This window comes from Vespa mandarinia, chromosome 4, assembly GCF_050613455.1.
Source record: "Vespa mandarinia isolate Hongniang chromosome 4, ASM5061345v1, whole genome shotgun sequence".
Classification (NCBI taxonomy): Eukaryota; Metazoa; Arthropoda; class Insecta; order Hymenoptera; family Vespidae; genus Vespa; species Vespa mandarinia.
Window position 1 is genome coordinate 6,243,996 of NC_140813.1, and position 24,800 is coordinate 6,268,795.

Below are 24,800 nucleotides of genomic sequence, written 5' to 3' on the forward strand. Positions count from 1 at the left end.
AAATGGAAGAACAGTGGCGCGAAAGAAGTTCGATCGAGAGCAGAACGATCGCGAGGCCGATCGCGAGCATGACCAACGGAGGACTGACTGACTCGAATAGTGGGGCCTCATCCTCTTTTTCCTCCTCTTTCTCCTCCTCTTTCTACTCTTCTTTTTCTTCTTCGTCTTCGTCGTCGTCGTCGTCGTTATCGCTCTTCTCGTAGAAAGGCTCGCATGAGTACAAGTCAGGTGTACGTTTCTCAAGAGAGAGAAAGAGAGAAAGAGAGGGGGGGGAAAGGAGAGAGGGGGGGGGAAAGGAGAGAGGGATAGAATATTTATTTTGTTTATTTGTAACATGCGCATATCAGTGTCTTTTCTCATCTACACAGATCTACACAATCGATACTTGCGAAGGTAGACGACGACATGGAAATGAACAGAAACCATAAGATTGTTTTTTTGTTCTTCTTTTTCCCTATTTTGTAGAAATATATGTATACGTATATATGTATACGTATTATCTATACACGAAGAAGTTAATTAATTTCTTATTCAAGTTGTATTCAAGGAGAAATAATTCGGATGAATCATTTTATATGAGATATTATTTATCTAGGATTAACATAACTAAAAGTATTATTAATTAATTCGCAATTGTATAAATAAGGACGTATATATTTATATGTATTTTCTCTTTTGTTTTTTTTTTTAAATATCAATTTTAAGAAACTATAAGAGAAGGGAGATATCAGTAAAATTGAATTACGTGCAGTATATAGCAATAATACATAATAATAATAATAATAATAATAATAATAATAATAATAATAATAATAATAATAATAATGATTTATTAGAAAATATTAATAATTATTAATTATTTCGAGTATCTAGATATAATTTACATACGTATTTATAGTTATAAGTAGAGATGATGCTGACATTCTACAACAAGCTACTGTATAATTCAATTCTAATCGAGGACAAAAGCTAGCTTTAACTTTTTACGATCTCTTTCTTTTCGTAAATGCATCAATGCGTCTATTAGATGCAATCTTATAAAAACCATACACCTTGCGGCATATTCTCTTTTAACGTAATACAAATTCTACCAATGAATAAATATCAAGGAAAAAAAAAAAAAAAAAGAAAAAAAAACAAAAATAAAAGATAAAAAAGAAGAAATCACTTGGCGATCAATTGAATCGAACGTCAAAGAAACATGGAAAAACTTGACGATCTCTCTTGAATTCGTCGAATTACGGGGGAAACGTAAAACGGATAAGAAGAGAGGAGAAGGAGGTCGACAGTACGTTCGCCTCTTGAACGATGCTGGTTAAGAGATTCTATAGTAGAGAGGAGGAAAGATCTCGTGTCGTTGTTGCATCGAATCCGATCGATAGATCTCTCCAGGCTGACAGACGTCACCAAGAAATTCGACAAACGTTGGCTCGAAGTCGACGCCATCTTCCACCTTCTCCTCCTCCACTTATTCTTCTTCTTGTCGTCGCAAGTTGCCCCTTTCGAAAGCGACCCGTCAACATCGTCGAGAATGCCTCGGCTGGCCTACTCCGACGGAACGGAGAAAGGAGAGACGAAACGAAATGAAGAGATGAGAGGAGAAGAGAGGAGAGAAAAGGAGTGGTGGAGAGGGCGGGGAAGAGAGGAGTTGGTGGAGAGGAAAGACTTGAAGAGGAAAGACTTTTTCTTACCTTGTTGGACGATTCGCAGCAATGTTATTGAATCATGAATTTTGTTTTGTGGTACTTTCGATTTTTATTTAATTCGTTTAAATTCGAACGAATTCATTTTTTAATTGTGATTAAATTTCTAATTAAATTTTCTATAAAGATTCTCTTTTCTATGATGAATAAGACTATTGTGTTTATCGTTATTACGTATCTATTGACATTTTTATTTCTTATACGAGATTCATCATCATCATCATCATCATCATTATCATCATCATCATTATTCTTATTCACCATCATCATTATCATCATCATCATTATCATCATCATCATCATCATCATCATCATTATTATTATTATTATTATTATTATTATTATTATTACTATTATTATTATCATTATTATAACTTATTACTTATCATAATTAAGCATATCAATCAATAAACAGTTCAATTAGATACTCGTAGTTAAATTTACTCCAGTATCATTTGATTTCCTCATAGTACTAAGAATGACGATAATATTTATATGAAACATAATAAGAAGAAAACAGTCTTCTTAAAAAAAAAAATTAAAAAAATAAAAGAAAATTAAAAAAAAAAATGATAAGGTTTAAGTTTTGCATTAAGATGAGAGTAGAGATCAAAAAGAATGTTAGGAGTCGGAAGCTCTCTGGTTCTTCGTGAGATCCCAAGAAAAGATGAATAAGAGAAAGAAACGCAGAGAAGAAGAAGAAGAAGAAGAAGAGGAAGAAGAAGAAGAAGAAGAGGAAGAAGAAGAAGAGGAAGAGGAAGAAGAAGAAGAAGAAGAAGAAGAAGAAGAAGAAGAGGAAGAAGAAGAAGAAGAAGAAGAAGAGGAAGAAGAAGAAGAAGAAGAAGAGGAAGAAGAAGAAGAAGAAGAAGAGGAAGAAGAAGAAGAAGAGGAAGAAGAAGAAGGAGGAGGAGGAGGAGGAGGAGGAGGTGGAGGAGAACAAGAAGAATAGGAAACAGGAGGAGAAGAAATAGAAGAACAAAAAGAAGAAGAAGGACAAGAAGAATAGGAAACAGGAGAGGAAGAAGAAGAAAAAGAAGAAGGACAAGAAGAATAGGAAACAGGAGAAGAAGAAGAAGAAAAAGAAGAAGAGAAAAATGGAAGAGAAGGAGGAAGAGGACAAGAAGAATAGGAAACAAGAGAAGAAGAAGAAGAAGAAGAAAAAGAAGAAGAAGAGAAAGATGGAGGAGGAGAAAGGTAGCAGTAGCAGCGTCTACCTGACGGCAATTAACCGCAGGGTGGAAATAAGGAATCCGAGCCCTAAGCCGATTACTTGGTAAGGTAACAGCAACCAGCTCGAAAGCCGGCGCTCGCCAGCTAGTTCGCTCACCGACGTTTCCGCTTCCCCTCTTCTTCAAAGTGGCAAAGAAAAACACGACGTGTGAGAAACTCGTCTCTCTCGACCGTCATACGTGCTCTCCTCATTACCGCACATAAGTACCTTTCCTCGACTCCTCAAGTCTCTCTTTCTCTTTCTCTTTCTCTTTCTCTCTCTCTTTCTCTTTCTTTCTCTCTCTTTATTTCTGTCTCTCTCTCAACGTGCTAACCATTAATTACGCCAAAAGCATTAGTTCAATTTTATTTTTATTCTTTCTTTTTTTCTTAGATATTTTTTTTTTTCTTATTGGATATATACAAGTACATATATACGATTTCATGATTTACGACGACGAAGATTATAAAATTTCGTTTGATCTATAATTAATTTCATTCTCTTCGAATTTCTAAAGAAATCATTCGGTGAATTGATTTTCAATTTAATTTCATGTCAATCGTCTTTAACTTTAATTTCAATTAATTATATCTATCTTCTATTTTCGTATCGATCAAAGCTATCCTCAAATAAATTCAATCATTAATTTAAGAACTGAATCAATTAAAATTTAAATTAATCAAATTCTATATTCATCATTTATCGAAATTGTATCGCGTGTATTTAAAAAGGACAAATCCTTTTATTTTTTTTTTTTTTTTTTTTTTTTTTTTAATAATAATTTTGTTTACAAAGAGATAAATTTTAACAAAGAAATTACGAAAGAAATCATATAAAATTTCGATTGATATATAAGAATAAACAATCGGAGGGTAGGCGGAGATAGTAGAGAGCATGTCACTGTACGCTTTACGATCTCGATCTTATACGTTCATCGTGCGAACCTGACCTACCACGTCGCTCGCTCGGATAAGCAATGGCGTTTCTTGATCTGTATCTAGTTTACGACTTACACACACGAATGGTGACTAGTCGTTACCGTTTTCTAAGTAAACGTCAAACGACGGAATTTACTTGATCCTTTTAATTTCTATATCGAGCGATCTTTAACTCCATCGACTTTTTACTATTTCCTAATGAGAATTAAATTATTCTATTTGTCATTATTATTACTATTATTATTATTATTATTATTATTATTTCGTCATTCTATCATCATTATATATTATTTGTATTTTTAAACGAGATAAACTTATTATTATTATTATTATTATTATTATTATTATTATTATTATTACTTTTTTCTATTTTTTTTTTAACCACACGCTCGTGCGGTTTGCTAATAATGAGACGGGTTCTTTACCAACTCGCATGTTCTTTTACTGCTATAATACTTTCTTTGCTATTACTACTTTTTTTTTTGAGTATGACTGCTTTTTGTATGTTTGCGTAAATGTACGCATGTAAAAGCCTAGAGTTTTGAGATAATTGGGGAAATTTTCTTTTTTTTGTAACTCGCGGCTGTGACGGAAATAATGATTGGCACTATTGTTACTGTTTCTCGTTTCGAGAGTTTTTTTCTTCTTTTATTTATTTATTTTTTTTTTCATTTTTTTTATTTCTATTGCTAACGGTGCATAAATCGTGATTTTTTTTCTTTTCTTTTTTTCTTTTCTCTGTATGACGTTTGTATCATTCGATATTACGATGTCGATTTTTATTCTCATTATTTTTATTATTATTATTGTTATTATTGTTATTATTATTATTATTATTATTATTATCATTATTATTATTATTTAATTTCATGGATATGTTTTCTTCACTGCAAAAGTCGTCTCGGTCCTTTAAGGCATTTTTGAAAATGAATCCGACGTACAAAAATATTGTAGAAACATTATAAATAAATTGTTCAATGAGAAATGGATTATTATTATTAACATGAAAATTAAAATAAATATCTAGAGTATTGTGGTATTACAATATTAATTGATCTCTTTATTGATCAATCTGAGAGAAAATTTCAGATAAAATTGATGGAAATACTAGTTCAAAGAGATCGAAAGGAATCATGTAAATGTCGTATCAAGAAATAGTCATAATAGTTCCAATAATAATATCATCAAATCGATAATAATACAATATCCTAAATATATTAAAAAAATATATACGAATTTATAATAATGTGTAATAATCAAAAAGTGTATTACAAAATCCTAAACGCGCGATCGAATGGAAATTGATTTTGATGAAATCCTGATATAAAACTTCGAGAAAAAGGAAAAAAATAATAATAATAATAGTAATAATAACAACAATAAACGTTTTATTAGATTTGTTTTTTTAATTTTGTCATAATTCCTTCATTAGAAAAGCCGTTAGTATTATCGACCTTGTGCATAGTTGTATCGTTTCTCTTTGGCGCCATAATTCGTAGTATATATTAGCTTTGGCCGATCGTACAATCTTCATTTATAATTCCAAACACATACACATATACGTGTTTGAAGTGGCATGCGCGAGTACGACCAGCGGTCTCACTTCCGTTGCGGAAAGGTTACCCCGGATACCTCGAGAATCGAATTCTTCGAAGTATACGCATCGAGTATAGGCTACTTTCTTTAATTATCCTCATAAATTTATCAAATGGATAAATTTACTGAATTACTCGTATAATTTATATCCTATATCGTATAATTTTTTAAATAAATTAATCGATAATATCCTTTTCCTCGTTATTAATTGATTTACAATTAATTCCATATTATTTTATTTTATTTTAATTATGAAAATTTCCGTTGAATTTTATTACATTAATTTGAGAGCTAATGATTTCTGGAACGTTCGCTATAAAAAAGAAAAATAAATGATACAAAATACAGACATTATTATATTATAGAGAGACAACCATGGAAGAAACGTTCGACTAACCGAGGTTATCGAGTGCAAGTCGTTGGTTTATATGCAGAGGGACACATAAAAGAGCTATACCGACGTCGCGTCATTAAGCGATAACTGGGCATACGCACAAATAAACTTTGTCTATATTCGTTATGGCCTGACGTAATCATTACTCATATACATGAAATATATCTCGTTCTAATGCTTATTCCTTTCTGTTTCTATATTTCCTTCATTTCTGTGTGTAACTGTATTTTGGTATACACGCATACACACACACACAGCACACACACACACATGTTATATTTTCCTTAGAAATCTAGGAACTTATTTCACTTTTCTTTAATTATCTAATGGTATCTATTCTTTTCAAATCGATAGAAATACAAAGATAATAATAATAAATTCGTACGATTATTATAATCGTAATTACCAAAAACGAAAAAAAAAATTTATTAACTGAGAGGTATTTGTAAAATCAAATAAATTAAGAGTAATAACGTATGAGCTGTTTTTCAAATATCCGTTATTAAGACAAATGGATTATGGTAAAAAAATATTATAGTAATTTGATAGAAATGTATTATTTTGTTCTTTTTTTTTTTTTCTTTCTTTTTGATTGTCGAATTAAAATCCTCGTTAAAATATGAAAAAGAAGAAAAAAAGAAACAAAAAAATGATCGGAATAAAAATAAAAGAACGTCGATCGAGGAGAGATTTATGGTCCGAGAAAACGACTTTGGCACGAGGAAGGCGCTTAGCCTCAGTGTCAAGGAAGAGGAAGAAACGAAAGCAAGTGCAGATGCCCACAGAAGAGACATAGTAGTTTGCACTGTTACTGACTAACATGGCGGCCATATTGCAAGAAAAAGTTATTTCTTCGTGCCGGTACCAGTTCTTTCATACAGACATTCACACAACTTAAGAATTGTCGCAAACACCTTAAAGAGAAATAAAAAAGGATTCTATCAATTAGACATGGCGAACACAATTACGGTGGTTTCAGAACAAACCTTACGAATTCTCCTTACTCGTTATATCTTCGTTATAATTCAGTCAACGAACGAGTTTACTTTCGATCATTCGATTTCAATTACGTCAAATCGATCATTCGAAAAAAATTTCAATTCAAAATGATCGTTCGTAGTTACGATCAAAAAGAAAAAGATGGCTGTCCGTAAAACAAGGAGGAATTATTTTCATAACTATAATAAAATGTACGAATGAGATATTCAAATTAAAAATTACGTCTTACATACAATTAAGAGAAGAGAACGAATTTAAATTTAATAAGAAAAAAAAAAAAAAAAAAAAAAAAAAAAAAAAAACAAATAAATAAATAAATAAAAAAAGAACAAGTTTCTTTTTTTTATATGCGTGACCAAATGAAACAGGCCAACAATTCAAGAAAGGTGCACTTTCGTGAATCGTAGGGCCAAGTATGGAAGATTACCTGTTCTGACGAACAGAAAGTTAGATGAAATGCAGTGGCACGAATGTGGGCCATGAGAAAGTCTTACGTGCATGTCCTTTTTTTCTTTTTTTTCTTCGAAGTTATTCGCATCTACTTTTCTCCATTTTGATAGCCGAAAAATCCGCGAGTCTCTTCACGAAATCGAAACTTTTAGAGCGAGTAATGGTTCTTCGCTTTCGTCATAAAAGCCGATATTTACTACCATTATGATCTACCACTCTTTCATAAGGGTGACTACATTGTTCCTTTCAACGAGACCGTAGCTTTTGCCTACCATGAGAACAAAAGTGTCGGGAAGAACTATTTGAATAGTACGATCGAGAGAATGGACTTCATTTATTTCATGAAATATCCCTGATTCATGGGCATACAAATTTTTATTCAAATAATATCGTGTTTTAATATGAAAAATAAAATTTATTTGAAAGTGATAAAATTATTTTAAAAATTTTCTCCACTTTTAAATTTGCTTTGATATTTATGGATGATCTGAGAAGAAAAGAGGATAAATGTTTTTTATGAGATCTATCAAACTACCTTCAAGAAATAAAAAATATATAAAAAAAGATATAAAAAAAATATTTCACGGTTGAATTGTATCTTTTAAAGAATGTTATGAAAATATTTATATTAAATATTTATTTATTTCTAGTAATAGTAATAAAATATAAAAATAAATTTATTTAATATAAACACAAGAGGAAATTACAGAATTATTTTTACCTACATTTGTATAATACAGATAGAATATTCTTCGAATTATTATTATATATTATTAGAATATAATGCAGATAGAATATTATAAAAGATAATAATCAATTTTCATTATGTTAAACCTCAAAAATATCTTTATAAAATTATATACCTCACCAATAATTATATGCAAAAAATAAATAAATAAATAAAATAAAAATGTAAATTTTTTAAAGATAACCTAAGTAACTAAACGTATAAGTCGCAATTTCCGATATAAAAAATGTGTAAAAAATTTGTTTGTAATAATTAAAAAAAAAAAAAAAAAAAAAAAAAAAAAAGAAAAGAAAAAAAAATCTGAAAGAAATTCGTATGACAAAAAAAATGATCTCATTTTGATCCATTATATTCAGAAAGAAAATGGAGTCTGGACGATTTCGTGAATGTTCGAAAGCGGTCGAGCCACTCAAGAAGCAAACGATTTCGCTCTTTCGCCCTTTGGCCGATAACGGAATCATTATCGAATTGATTCAAAGAGAAAGTTGGCCTTTTCCATGCGAGTAGTAACCCTCTCGAATAAGATTCAAGTTCTTTACCAATGTACACAAATATATGTGCGCGCGTGCACTTAGTTACATTATCTAAGTAAGTAAGTACATTGATCCGATTCTAACAATTTAATCTTCCCTACCGTTCGTACCAATAAGTTTTACTTTCATTTAAAATAAGATACGCGAGTATCCTATCCTATCATTCGTCTCAATTTCATTCGTTACGCTCACCGGATCATCCAATTTCGTATACTATAAGATCGTGTATGTTCCTCCTCTTAGAACGATTAGAATAATCGAAAGAGAACGAACGTCTCTTTTAAACTTTCCCTATCGCATTTCAGTCGACTGTCGAAGTGCTCGGAATACACTTTCGAAATTTGTTACATTTCACTTTCGAGAAGTATACCGTAGAAATTATCGAGTCGAGTTACCGTTTCGAGGAAAAAAAGAAAAAAGAAAAAAGAAAAAAAAAAGAAATACAAAAGAAAGAAAAAAGAAAATAACGAAAAAGATATTATTATATAGTTTCGAAATACTGTAGATCAACATGTATAAAAATTAATTGTTCTTTTGCGACTGGATATCGAGATAATATAATTTTTTTTTATTTTATCAATTTAATACATGCCATTAAAATTATTTCTTCTTTTATCAATTTAATACATGCCATTAAAATTATTTCTTTTCTTTTCTTTTCGTTTAATTCTTTATAGTTTTCTAGTTTTTCCTAGTTCTATATATTTTTTCTAGTTCATTGAATGCATCGAACGAAAAAGATTAAAAAGAAGAGAAAAATAAGAAGAAAAGAAAAGTGTAAAATTGTGAAAGTTCAAGATGTAGTAACGCTGTCGTTGGAATCGAATTTTTTTTTTCTTTTTTTTTTTTTTTTTTTTTTATTACTCTAAATTTAGCGTCGATCGAATTTTACGAACTATAAAAGGTAAAATAAAAGAGGAAGGAAAAAAAGAGGAAGAAGTTAGCATGAAAGTCGTCCCAGTTTAGAACTCGAAAGTCTGTACGATGGCCACCTATGGAATCGAACGAACGATTGAAGATCAATCGCGTGTACGCATTAAAGTAGTCCAAGTACATTTCGGTTTGTAGATACACACGGATCATGTTAATTTGACGTAGTCATTTCCTTATCTCTCAATCGTTTAATTTTTTTTTTTTTTTTTTTTTTTTTTTATTAGTTGATATTATGCTCCACATGCGATAAAACACGATAATGACTGTTATTACTAAAAAATATTCGTTATCGATCTGCGAGAAACTTCGAGTATTATCTGAGAAAGTTTCGAGTTTATCTGGGAGAAAAGGAGATGATAAAATTAATAAAAAGATTAATGTGCTAATTAACAAAAGTATTAATATTTCTAACAACAACAACAATAAAAACAATAATAATAATAATAATAATAATAATAATAATAATAATAATAATAATAATAATAATAATAATAATTACAACAATAATAATAAGATTAATAAAAAGTATTCATTATTAGAAACATGAATTTAAAATTCAAATAGATTTGATATAATGAAGAAAAACAAATGATAAGATGAAAACTAATCTAATATTAGTCTAATTAACGAAAAAAAAAGAAAAAAATAAAAAAATAAAAAAATAAAAAAATAAAGAAAATAAAAAAAATAAAAATAAATAAAAAAATAGAAAGAAATCATAGAAATTAAAGATACGGTTTATTGGACAGTATAACAGATATTGGTAACAGATAAAGTATATAAAAAAATAGAAAAATAAAAAGAAAAGAAAAAATAGCTGAAAGGACAAGAAGATAAAAGTCATAAGGAAATTTAAAAAAAGAAAAAAAAAAATAAATAAATAAAAAGAACGAAAAAAAAAAGGAGACAGAAAAGGAAAGGAAAAAAGAACAGCGGTGCAAATGCAAATGCAAAGGGAAACACGAGTGTACGCGCCGAACCGTAGAAAAAAGTCAACGAACCAAGCTCGTAACCAAGCACTGCGCGGTAATATAATATAATAATAATTCGAAGAATTTGTTTCTCCTTTGCGTATCTTAAAACAATTTTATTCTTTTACATAACTGTGAATACGCAAATCCTACAAGAGCCTTGTGTACTTTTATAAGATACAATTCGAACTTGAGTGCCAGATTCATCGGAAAAAAAAAAAAAAAAAAAAAAAAAAAAAAAAAAAAAAAAAAGAAAGAAAGAAATTGAACCTATCAAACTTATGAAAATTAATCAATCGATTGTTATTAATCGTATATGATCCATTGGATTGTTTCTATAATCCAATATATAATTTGTTTTTATTTACAATATTATATATCCAATTTTTAATACAATAAGAAATAAATTATTTCTTATTAATAATTAATTAATTAATTAAATTAATATTGAATTGTTTGATTAATTACAGTAACGTTGAAACAAATTTTTCATTTAATGTATTATTGTAAATAGCATTAAACTGCAAATTTTTGTTATTTTCACTTTCGTTGTTAAAGAAAAAGGAAAAGAAGAAGAAGAAGAAGAAGAAGAAGAAGAAAAAAAGAAAATGAAAACGAAAAAGATCACGATTAACAATAAGAGAAATTGAAGAAAAAAAAAAAGAAAAGAAAAAAAAATGTATACAGCGAATTGTGGTTCCTATGTTTAGGAGGAATTTCAATGAAATCGGACACCTAGTTTAAAGATCGTGATCTGGGTTGGAGGAGTCTCTTGCGAATGGAAAAGAAATCTCGGCCAATGACGGTGCTCTCGTTAAATAGCCCGCGCTCGAGATACACGCGGGTCACGCACGGCAGCCAGTTTACCGACTTCTCTTCCATCAAACTGGATTTACATAGGAGGCCTTTCGAACAAAACTGGGATTCGCTTATATTACCGCTTATATTAGCTGCTTTACACTTGCTAAGTGAAAGCTTTGCTCATCTGCCAAACTAAAAGTCGTTTGAGTCAATGTATTTTTAGAATATGCATCGAGATAGTGTCGAAGAAACGAATTGATGTTTATTCTCTTTTTCGTTCGAACATGAACGAACATAATGATTCGTTGATTCGTTCGACGAAAAAAAGAAAAAAAAAAGAAAAAAAAAAAAAAAAAAAAAAAAAAAAAGAAAAGAAAATATAAAAATATAAATAGAGATACGATAATATTAAAACATTTCACGTTGAAAGTTATTTCTTCGAATATAATAAATTAAAGTTGTTTCGTTTGTCTTATCAAATATTGTACCAATCAATATATTCTTATCTAATAATCTTTCATAATTTTTTTTTATATACAACACGGATTTCTTATTAAAATTCCACATTTATACTTATCCGTCGGATATGATTGTTAAAAAAAAAAAAAAAAAAAAAAAAAAAAAAAAAAAAAAAAAAACATAATCGTTAAATCTGTTGTAATTAATTAAATTTCTCCAAATTAAGCAGCAATATTATAAAAAAGAAGAAAGAAAAAAAAAAAAAAAAAAAAGCATAAGTAAAAGATCGGAAAATAAAATGACTTTCATCGGTATAAAAACTATAAAGGTCTCGATTGAAAATTCACAATTAAAATTAATAGACATTTCTGACTGACAATTCAACACTTATATTTGCCAATTGTTTAATATATATACCATTGTCCCTGAAAGAATAATCTAAAGAAAATATCAATGAGTCCTACAATTTTTCCCACTTTCCATCATCCGGAATCGAGTTAATCCGCGATTCAACGCAAAGTGGGAAGCATTAGTTTATGCGAAACAGTTGTAAAAGCGGGTGGGAGAAAAATCGAGTTTCTTCCCGTTTCGCCCTCGATGCGTATAGATGAGATAAGATGAGTGCATGATATGTACAGAGAAATCATTCTGATTGTATATGTGCATACATTTAATACATATGCATACGTACACACATGCACACATGTACACGTATACACATGTATACAGAGGTACGCACGCGCACATACACATACACACATACACATACATACACACACACACACACAGCAAGACTCAATTCGCAGTAAGCCAACTCGTGGCACCTGTGTCAGAGAATACGATCTACGAGCGTACATCAACCTTTTGGAAAGCGACTCGCGATGGCAGTATTTCCGCAGGCGAAACTCCGAAAAGACTAATGCGCGTGCGACCTCCTTTGACTGGCACTTTACCTTCTTCCATCTCCCATACAATCTTCAGTTTATATCATGAACACTCGAATACTCTTTTGTAATACCTGTATTTCTTCTCCCTGAGTTTTCTTATCTTCTTAGTTTAGAAATATGAAGAATAAAAAAAAAAAAAAAAGGATTTCATATAGTTTTCCAAAAATAATTTTAATAACTTTTATAAATTGAAATAATCGACATCAGAATATGAGTTTTGGCAACGATTCGTAAAATCTATTTATCGTTTTAAACAATATCTATTTCAATATTTCGTTTATAATCTAATATCAAGTTTTAAAGCAAACGCGAAAATGTATTAAGTTATTATTCATTCGTTTTTTTTTTTATTAATATTTGTTTTTTAGTTAAAATTTTTTAAATTAAATTTCCAAGAGAGAGAAAGAAAGAGAGAGAGAGAGAGAGAGAGAGAGATCCATGGAAATAATTTGTTTACATTATAAATTGGAGTAATTCTCAATGAAAATAGTTAAAGGGGAAAAATTACTGTGTGATGGTTTAAAAAAATATTAAATCTTCTTCTTTCTCAATGCTTGACATTAAATAATTACATAAAAATTCGAAGTATTAAAGCAATTATGGTGGAATTGCATGAGGTCACTTTTACATATATTAAAGTTTAGATGAATTTTCTTCAAAAGTACATTTTTTCTAATTGAATGTACACACATTTCAATGAATTTTTATCTAATTGACTTGAAATTCTTACAAATTATTTTAAACAAAATTATCTTGAATTGCATATACGATATTTTTCGATTAAAACATTCAGATATTTCAGATAGCTCAAGGACCTAACTGACTTTTTTTGGTGAAAAAAACTTAACTTGTTAAGATTCTCAAAAATACTATAATAAACACATTACATCTCATAAAAAGAAATATTTTATCCTGATGAAATTTACAATGATAAAAAATGTGTATCGATCTGATCAAAAAATATTGATAAATACAGCTTTCTTTTTTATACCGTCAGAATAATTTTCCTCCTACAATAAAAATCATAAAAGAGGGAAAGAGAGAGAGAGAGAGAGAGAGAGAGAAAACAAAAATTAATAAATATTGTCTCGAAAACTAATCATTTCAAATATATACGATATTATTAGCTAATTTATGAATAAATTGACGATTCATTCATAGTACTGCGATTTTCATGTTTTAAACCAATGATCATTATTATTACTTAAAAAAAAAAAAAAAAAAAAAAAAAAAATAGAAGAAGAAAAAAATTCGAACAATGCATAATTTCAAAAGATCATAAAAGATCACATGACCGTACGATTTGCGGCTTGAAAAATATACACACGTACGTTTTCTCTTATGAATGTCATTTAAATGACTCCTTTCATCCTCAGTGAAAGCATAAGCGTTAACGCTTAACGCATACAGGAAGTACAATACGATGTATGTATAAGAACATTAACGCCGTTGATAGAAAGTCCTCTCCCAACTCTGACTCCGGGTAATTACTATCAAAGATCAAGAATTCATCGTAATAAACGTTCGTACGTGCAGCGTGGTCGTGAGGGGTCTATGGCTATGATCGGGAGAGAACTATTATTAGAAAGATGAACGTTCGACAAATACCGTTAGAGAAGGTAATTTTATAAAAGAGAAAGAGAGATAAAGGAACGATTAAGGCGGGCCATTAAAACTACTTAGAATAAGTATGTAAAGATTATAGATACATATATCTACTTATGTATATAATACTCTTACATGTGTAACTATAAGTGTAAATAGCCACACCTATTTTCTTTCATAGATATCTCTTATATTTCGAATCATGATTTCGTTCGATCAATATTTCAATGAGTCTCATGCTAAATTATCAAGACACCATTACCATTAGATCTGTTGAATTATCGTTTAACGGATGTATTTTCTCGTAAAAACATTTCTCTTGAACGTAAAAAATAGATAAATAAATAAATAAAAAAGGAAAAAAAAAAAAAAGGGAAAGATGGACAAAATCGCCTATTTTTTTCTCCCTTGCGATTATAATGAAAAAGAAGAATAAAATGTCTACTCACTTGACTCTGGCCGACACGATAGGAGGCAGGATCAATGTCAACGGTTAAAAGCATGTCTTCGACCGCACGACGTTCATCGGCAACAGGACTGCCAGGTCGGGCGTTCACATCGCTGGATAATAAAGCAAATCGACGTCTAAATTCACCTAAGGCCATGTACTTTGGGAAACCGACCTTATGTAAACGCACTGCGTCTATTATCTGACTTCCGCGAATCTGAAACACGTGTATTCACGTAAGTAAAGCATTGAATTCTGCATTATATGCAGTTTACGTTCGTATATATGTACATGTACGTATGTGTATATATATATATATATATATATATATATGTGTGTGTGTGTTTGCGGTTAATCGAAGTTTCGTCAAAATAATTTCTATCTCCTAAATCCGATAGGATAGATCTCGACGAAAATTATTAAGAATCTAATAAATTATACGTAGAGTTTATTTCAATGAATTATTATTTATGTCATATAGAATTTTAAAAATATCTTTTAAATAAAACAATTAAGTATTGTCTTTTTTGCTTTACCTGTGATCTTAAAAGAGGCACGTTTATAACACTGTCTTCGTTCTGATTAGATTTCACTGACAGCAAACTCTTGTTATCAGTACAACCGGCATTATGTTGCGGTAGAAGACAGTGGATGAATTTTAGACGAGTTCGACGTAGAGTCTCGATGAGGCCGTCCTAAAAGAAATTGAAACTTTCAATTCAATTCGTAAAACACTTTCTTCGCGAATAAACGCAATACGCGTATGAAGGTACTACGACTTTGTTATCATACTAGAAATGATAAAAAAAAAAAAAAAGAAAAAAAAAAGAAAAAAAAGTAAAAGAAAGGAAACAAGAACTCACGAAAAAATGCACCAGATACATTGAACGATACCAAATTAAAATAATGCATATTTCGTGATACATTATTAAATAACAATGATCTACTTCTTACGAATGATCATTCCTTTATAATGAGACAAATACAATACATCTGGTTTTATAATGACGCGATATAACGTCGATCTTTGACACCGGGAGAAAAATTGTATCGAACAGATTATAACTATAACGAGTACATGAAGATAAACAAACTAACAATATGTCCGAGGAATAAGATAATTTATTTATCGTTCGAATTTATGAGAAATTTTCTTTCTTTTCTTGTTGTTTCTTTTTTACGAATACAAAAAATAAATATACTCACAACTGTAAATTTTACTTGCAAACAAACATTTTTCCTTTTAACTGCCGTAAATGTTCTTCGGATACTCGAGGCTCTTCTCAAGGATTGTGATCCCTCTAAGCCAGGCATCGAACCGCACAAAGCACCAGATACACCGGCACCTCGTGCACTTACGAATAGCATACTAACGTCTTCTCTATAAAAAAAAAAAAAAAAAAAAAAAAAAAAGGAAAAAAAAAATAAGAAGAAGCAAAAAGAAGAATAAGAATAATAAGATTTTAGAACAAAAATGACGAATTTTCGTGATAAGAAAGTATTATATGATTATTCGTACTAATCGTAAAGTGTACCTCGAACTCTCTTGAAGAATCGTAATTGCGCTCTTTGCCACGGAATTTTCTCGCGTAGCCTTCAACCAACCAGTTGCAGTGTACAAAACGGGATTAGTACCTAACAGATGTTGAAGTACGAATTGATTGTTGCCTGGTGCCTTTCTCAAAAGCATTTGATGATCTGTGGGAAAAAGGAGAGGGAAAAAAAAAGAACAAAAAAATTAAAAAATCCATAAACGACATTAAATAATAATTTATCTACATTAAATAGATGACAGAATCTGTCAAAACATTTTTTTAAATAAATCTTTTTACCTCTGTCCCCGTAATAAGAGAACAGTCGATCCAAGAAAGTTTCATCGCTACCACCAGGACAAACGGTTTCCTCATCCAACAACCAAAGTAAACCTTTCCGTTCCATTTGTCTGCTACCACTTAAATCACTTTGACTAGTACGTAACATTGTAGCACTCTGAGAACTACCCCTGTCTAAGAGAGAGACCAAACCTTGAGGGGATCCAACCCCATCTTCGTCATAATCATCCTCGTAATCAACATCGATACCTTCCTGAACGTATCTATCTTTCGGAGCTACCAAAGTCGTATGATGAAAAAGTAATTGTAAACGTTCTTGAAGATAATTGTGACATAGATCCTCAAAGCATGCTCCGGTTTGTCTTCCGCACGAAGCAGGATTTTGAAAACCAGGCGAATCGCATAACAATAGCGAGGATACAGTATGCACCGATGACGATATAGATCTGTAAATACAAAAAAAAAAAAAAAAAAAAAAAAAAAAAAATAAATAAATAAATAAATAAAAATTTAATTTATAAATAATCGAAAATATTAATTTATAATAATATTATCTAACAATGAGTCTTAATTGTTCAAGTATACTCGATATTTTCAAACAATCAATAGTCAAACGTTTCTCTTTGAGTTCATTCAATATAAAATGAAAATTAAAATAAAACTCACTTGTTAATGAGTGCCGCAACGCAATGAAAAACTTCTGAATAAAGACCGATAAGGAGACCCTCAAGAGCATCAATACCGGTGACATCTTTGCTTTGCTCGGTTGGACTGGGTGTTCTTAAAGCTGGCCTTGGGGTGTTTGGCGTACCAGCACCGCCTCCGTTCGATGAAAAGACTATCCTACTTAATTCCTCCACCGACGTGCCCAATAAATTAGCTGCCTTTTCAGCACACTCCACTCTAGCGAATTGCCAACGGCTCTGCGACGTTGTACCAGCTTTAACCGCACTAGCGCAACTTAAATGATAAATCCCAGCTAGTACTAGCCAAATGACCTTCTCATCGGTCTCAGAGACTCCTAAAATCCTAAAGGCAGCGACGATACGATTGAACTCCACCATGGCACGTTGCTTATCCTCGTGCTTTTGTAATGGCGTAACGAATTGATTGTTCTCAGCGACTAGATTCGTCAAATGAAGTTCCTTTCTCAGGGCACCTTCTGCGCCAGCTAATAGACGATAAATAGCATGAAACGTTGGATCGCCGTTTGCTCTTCTACCTATTCTCGATTTTTCCAATAGCAGTACCTAAATGTAATCATTAGTTAAAACACATTATATCTCATAGTAGGATATATTATACAATGGGATTTTTTTTTAAGTTAATCTATATATTTATTATCCTTTATAGATATATAGATATAGATATTTATTATACCTTACAGATATAAAGCAATAAATAAATAAATAAATAAAAGAAATAATTAAATTAATCTTACTTGAAGCGATGCCGAAGCGATTTGTCCAGACTGATCGAAGTCCAGGCTAAACAGTTGCGTAAAACGTGTTGCGTTCGAATTCATATGGGTCCGACTATTTCCAAAGGCTTCAAGCACGGTGAATAAGGCATTCAACTTCTCTATGGTTAATATCTGAAGGAAGGAGAAAAAGAGTGAAAGAAAGAAAAAAAGAAAGAGAGAGAGAGAGAGAGATAGATAGAGAGAGAAAGAGAAAAAAAAAATATGAAAAAGTGATGTAAAGATTTAATATAAAAAACAAAAAAAAACAAAAAAAAAAAAAATATTCGAGGAATGCTCATAATCCAAGCATTCACACCTACCTTATTCACAGTCCCTGCAGCTAGCACGAGGTAATGCAGCGCGTGCTTGAAATTCGTAGTTTTTCCGGCGCCGCTACGACCAAGAAAGACGAGAGAGTGATCTCTCCGAGTTGCCAACATCCCTCTATACGCCGACTGTGCCATAGCGTATATGTGAGGTGGCATATCTTCGCTTTTGCAACCTCGGAACATATGAGCGACCTAAAAACGGATCAAAGGGTCAGTTTGACATATTACTTCTACTCTGAGATTAGAGTGGAACTAAAAATAAGCGAATATAAAAAAGGTTCGAGTGGTAGATTTACAAAGATATGACGAAATATAAAATTATTAAATAAGAATGTAATTTGTTTATTATATATATATATATATATATAAAGAAAAAAAAAAAAGTAAAAAAGAAGATAAATATACAGACAAGATCGAACACACGTAATATTTCTTCTTGACATTAATTACATTTAATAAAAAGTTCGGAACGAAGATCTTCAAGTAAATGAAAAAGATGAATGAATTTACTATTAACAATGAAGTTGTTAGTAGTAAAATATATGACTTTAGATTTAATGTCAGATCATACGTGCGACGATTAAATGATTAGTAAGAGGAATAAATCATGATTTAATTATGATAAAAGAAGATATAATTATGATTTATTGTTAATAAATTGATGTACCTTCTCCGAATATATTGCCAATGGGGCCACCGGATTTATGATAAGCATACTGTCACCGGCGTACGTGTGAATCAAATTACTAGCATAGCGTTGTCTCAGTATATGTAGAACAGAGGACTCATTGAGGAATCGCAATTGAGATAATTCCTCGGCTTTATCAAATTGCGGAGGATTAGCCTGTCAAATAATAAATATAGACGTTATATTTTCTTTTCATTTAAAACGTCTTTTATACATATATATTTTAAATCATTGCATTTTACCATTATATTTAAAATCATTTAATTTTTATTGATTATTTTATCGAAGTTTATCAAAGATATATGATTATTATTAGAAATTTTTATGATCATACCTTCTCGACATCTTCCTCATCAACGAGAAGTTCCTCACCGGAGGTCGTCAAACAAATTCGTAACTTTCCCGTATCCGGATCCGCTGGTCCACAACGCATGGCCGGTGTAAAACCTGCCCGATGTAATAACCAGATCCTCTCGGAAGTTAGCCATGCTTGTTCTTGCGCAAGGTGCTCCTCCGATCGCGCCTACATGATATGTCAAAAAAGAAAAAAAAAAAGGATATGTCAGGTATTAATTTAATTTAAACATATTATTAGTTATTAATTAAGATACTTCTGATATTATTAGCTAATATTATGAATTGGCTAATAAACTTTTCATTATTATCTTTATTCAATTATTATATTAATTATATAATTCATCTATTAGTACCTTATTATATCATATTACTACAATATCACATTATATGATGATAGTATATTATATAATATATTATATTGATTAACTGATTACATCGTTAATGAATATAATATCGATCTTTATTATATTATATAATAGTTTAGTATCCATGTAATATACATTGGTTAATTATTTAATAAATATATTAATATAACGTATTTATTTATTTATTTATTAGATATAATGTCAGAAATAATTTTCTCTCTTTATTTGTTTGAAAACATCTCTCTTATCAATTGTAAATTCATCGATAAGAAATTGAAGGATCCAATATAAGAGAATGTGCTACAAAATCGTGGAAAAAACAAAGAAAAGAAAAAAGAAAAAAAAAAAAAAAAAAGAAAAGAAACAATTTTTATTAATTCTTCTATAATAAAAAAAGGAAAAAAAAATACCACTCAATAGCACAATTTTCTATTGAAACATTAATCTTTATAAAATTCTTAATAATCTCACAATATTATTGTTGTGGCATAGCTCTTCTTATTACACATTGTATACTCATCAATTTTAAAGATATTATATGAAATTCTCGATTCAACAATTAAAAGTGTTAACAACTTTGATCGTTCGAATACGTTCGAATCTCGAGGGATTGGCACTCGTTTAAAACATTTCTCTTAGTTTTTCAATGCGCGCTGTTTTTCTACCAAACACCCACCGATTGACCTCTCGAGGACACATTACACCCACACACATTGATCTGTTAGAATCGAGGTATCGCCGTCGTCCTCGAGTATCGAGACAGGATCTCGAAGAAGTACTACGAGCTTCGAAACTTTCATTATGATATTACTTCTTATTATGTGTTCAGACTACTTTTTTATCTGTATATGTGTAACGTGTTTACACATACTGTATATTCTATTTACAACACAAATATATAATGTTTATTATGTACATAAAGCGTTTACGTACGTAACGTATATATACAAGAATGCTTACGCGTGAATGTAATGTACGACGTTAAAACGACGGGCATACTTGCTTTGAAAATCGTTTAACGACGCTAATAGCCGATAAGTGCTTGGTCGTTATCAATGACGAGATTCCTTTAGCACGATCGCTAACGAACGATACGAGATCTATAAACCTCGAATGTGCATGTTTTAAACGGCTAAAGAATTCAAATTACTTTGGAAAATGAGCCTGCTATCCTTCTACGACTTGTTTTTCATAAATTTTTCTATCGCAATGTTTTTAACACAGAATAAGATAACGTTGGAATATTTAATAGCTCTCACGTTCGCAGATCGAAATGATTCGACTCACTCACTTTGATTACGTTCTATAGGTTTCATTTTAATCGGATCAGCGAAAGCAGAAGGTGTTTTTATGTGATAATTATGATCCGCATAAAATATACGAATGTCATTATCAATTTGATAGTAATGTTGATAATAGTGCGATAAGATTCTATTCTTATATTATATTTGATTAAAAAAAAAGTTACAGCAATATCAGAAAAAATTTGAAAGATAAATCGTATCCGAACATTTGACGTTTTGATATCATTCTTTTCGATATAAAAAATCGAGAAACGAAATGGTATATAAATGAGGGAGAAGAAAAAAGAAATTGCTTATTTATATTACTTCAATACAATGATATGAAATTATTTATTATTGTGTTTCCATCCATTCGATACGATAAATCTCGATTTATTTCAAATTTGTCAATATTTTGTTTTCTTTCTTTAAATATGTACATATATATTCGATAGACCGTTTCTACGATACACCCCGTGTTAGTGCAGCTGCGAATACTCGCGTATCGATTTCCGCATCGAGCAGTGTCCGTGCCGCGAAACATTTCGAAGGAACGGATGCGGTGACTAGTTCAGTTCACGTTCAACCTGGTAAGGAACGACGTATCGCGAATTTCCTGGTAATATATTAGCATGAATCACAGGCCAAACCTTAAAGGACAATCAACTAACCCATAACAACGAGAAGTTACCAACAAGTTACGCAGAAACATAATCCGTCGTATTGTTTAGTAAACCTAACGAAAAATAAGAAATGTTATAGACCTTTCTATAGTTGAGGAGTCTAAAGAGGAAAATTGCTATATTACGAGACCGTCTGTCGTTGGCCTTTTGCTCGACCGTTTCACGAGGAACATGCTAACATAATCCACAACACAGAGTCACAGTTCTCTTCGCGTCTTTTCTATCCTTCTCCATCTCTAATCATAGATATATTTCCCTCCCCTCCACCCCACCCCCTACCCCCCTTGAAACATACATATTTATTACATACATGGCTTTTAGTTACTAAAGGAAAATGTTAAATCTTTCAGACTCATCGAGGCTGCTGAATAGTCGTGTGAAACATTCTGTGTTCAAATAACTTTGAAAAGAAAAATAATAAATGTGTTTGTGTTAATCCATTCAAGAAAGTTTATTTTATCCATGCACGAAACATCATTAAGATATTTCGTAAATTCGTTGAAATCAAAACAATGAAATAATCATTGTTTGATCGTAATAATCATAAAATATTTTTAATCGAAATTTCTAGGAAGGGGATGGGTGGTTGGGTGGGGGTGGGGGAGGGGAGTCCTACCTCGACGTTTAGCGGCGTCATTCTGTTCTGAAGAAGCACCTCAAGTCGTTTCAAACAATCTACCGTTTCTCCACGTTCCTCCGATCCTTTTTTACCATTCTCCTTCCTATATTCTCTACGTCCTCCACGAGCCATTTTCTTGGTCAGAGCCATCTCCAAAAGTTCCTCCCACTCGACTACGTCATAGATCGGTTTGGTAGGCCTTTGAACAACGCTACCGCGGTTCCTTTTAAGAACCTTCTTAGACAAATGATTGATCCGATTTTTAGCAGTCATGTTAGAGCCACCTCTTAACGCAAAGATCTCATTACCGTTTGGTAATTTTTGCTCGATCTCAGCTGTGATCCTTCTCCATTTTCTTTCTTTGGGCATCTCAATGATATTACTATCGTCCCAACCCTCCTCCATCCTTCTGATCTTATCATCGACCAAACCACCCCTCAAAGTATCAGCCCAACTCTCTCTTTTTTTCTTCGACGAATTCCCTATCATGTTTCTAGACATGCAAGAGGAATGGGTGCTGCTAGATTGAGAATATGTCCTAGTCTTTGGTATTATTTTCGTTGAATTTTTTGTCAAATTTGATATTCGATTTTGACCAACTTCGAGGCTATTCATGCTGTCACTGTCGCTACAATCCCAAGAGCTCGTACTGTTTCTACTGTGTTTTTGTGGAAAACCACCGTTCCTGGGATTGACCGTTAGCTCTTCCCTGACCTTGTTCGTTCTCTCCGTTACTTTTTCAGGATGAGCAAGGATCATCTGGCGATTATTGGCCTGTTTAGCGATACCACTCGCATGAGCTTTTCCACGACACGATCTATGCAAGACATAATGTGCCCTCAAAGGCGAGTCGTCTTTATCGACCTCGTCCTCGTTCCTACGCGGCATCTTGAGATTTTCTGGTGATTATTGGGCTAAGTACCTTGTGGCAACCACACACATCCGCTTTCTCTTCTAATCGTACAATATCATCTTATCGAGCTTAGCGGAAAAACTAACTGGTTTACCGGTTCTCTTGATCCGCCCGTTGATCGACGATTCTCATGTTTTTTTTTTTTATCCTATCAGGATTCTGGCCGGTCTTTTTGGATTCGTTCTACTTCGATAAATCGATTACGTCTTTTCACCGATCATCGAGATCCGATTTCTTGTTGTTGGTCCTATACGTCGAACATTTCGTTTTGATCAAACTCCTTGTATCTTTTCTTTCGTTAGATTACTTCTAGTTCTGATTCTTCTACGTTCTTTCGATTTCATTATTTTTTTTTGATAAATTATATCACGTAATAATATTTTCATGTCGTTTTGTTAGAAACATCACGACCCTTTCTGCGTCTATTGACGTGAAATGATCTTTAAATGGGGCAACGTATGTATGTATGTATGTATGTATGTATGTATGTACATATACGATTTACCTCAAGGAAAAGCAATCCAATGATCGTTATGAACTATTCTCACGGACAAACACGATGAGAAGATAATAGGAGCCTAACGAGATGATTTCCATGACGCATTTAACCACAACGCTTTCCCGACTAAATTGCTTTACGATAGATCAGGGAAGATGTTTGTCTAAGGAGAACATAAAAATGTTCTACCGTCGATAGGATTTTCTCAATAAACAAGGAAATGTTATTTCGAGGAGCCAGTTAATTTCTCCCTTTTCCAGTTTATTTTCTTTTATAATGTTAAAACACTTTCATGTCGAAGAATACACTGTTATCCTTTTCAATTCATGTGTCAAGGGATGTACATTTGTGTTGAAGAATAAATTGTCATATTTCTTAAATTTCTGACAAACAAGCAAATAATAAAATTAAAATAAACGGATCAAATTAGATAACACTAATAAGTCCAATTTTTATTACAAAAAATGATTTTTATCTTTTCCTTTTTTCCTCATTTGAAATCTTATATTGAATGAATCTAATAATCGAGGTATCCAACAATTGTTTTTTTTTATTTAATATTTTTTTTTTCTCTTTTATTTACAATGAACGAACAAGATTTTCTTCCTATTCTTCCTGAAGGATCCTTTTTCACGCACAAATCTCACGATATCGCTCTAACTTGCCACTCACTCGCTAACTTCCTCTCGGGGAACTACTCGCGTACCGTGAGTCCCTCGAGTCTCGACTGAAGTAACGCGATCTCGCGGTAAGAAGAGTAGAGAGCTGGAGAGAAGGAGAAAAAGAAAGAGAGAGTAAGAAAAACAGAGAGAAAGAGAGAGAGAGGGAAAGAAAGAGAGAAAGAGGCGTGTGCCAGCAATGACTGGAGCTCTCCTTCTCTTCTCTTCGACTCTTCGGACTCGATAAGGAACTCTTTCTTCTCTCCCTCCACATCCTTGCTCTTTAACTAACTCTCTATCTCTCTTATATTCATGTGAAAACAAGCTCATGTCCTCTTTGTCCCACCGTTTAAAGCAATGTCTCCTCTCTCTCTCT

The 24,800-nt window shown here is 31.6% G+C and overlaps 1 protein-coding gene across 2 annotated transcripts in view; it reads right to left on the reverse strand.

Annotated features, from left to right (window-relative positions):
* The window catches only part of LOC118450250 (unconventional myosin-XVIIIa), a 71,801-nt gene that overhangs the window by 14,993 nt on the left and 32,008 nt on the right, over positions 1–24,800 (reverse strand). The window contains exons 1-11 of one of the 2 annotated variants that reach the window (XM_035885875.2): positions 22,351–23,601; positions 19,381–19,569; positions 19,026–19,202; positions 18,350–18,550; positions 18,009–18,161; positions 17,234–17,817; positions 16,568–17,013; positions 16,271–16,433; positions 15,942–16,116; positions 15,272–15,430; positions 14,737–14,952 (exon numbers count right to left, since the gene is read on the reverse strand). In XM_035885875.2, the coding sequence (XP_035741768.2) occupies positions 14,737–14,952; positions 15,272–15,430; positions 15,942–16,116; positions 16,271–16,433; positions 16,568–17,013; positions 17,234–17,817; positions 18,009–18,161; positions 18,350–18,550; positions 19,026–19,202; positions 19,381–19,569; positions 22,351–23,241 (3,354 nt within the window). In that variant the 5' untranslated portion in view covers positions 23,242–23,601. Of the gene's footprint in view, positions 1–14,736; positions 14,953–15,271; positions 15,431–15,941; positions 16,117–16,270; positions 16,434–16,567; positions 17,014–17,233; positions 17,818–18,008; positions 18,162–18,349; positions 18,551–19,025; positions 19,203–19,380; positions 19,570–22,350; positions 23,602–24,800 lie in introns of those variants that run through there. The other variant, XM_085656419.1, reaches the window with a different exon arrangement.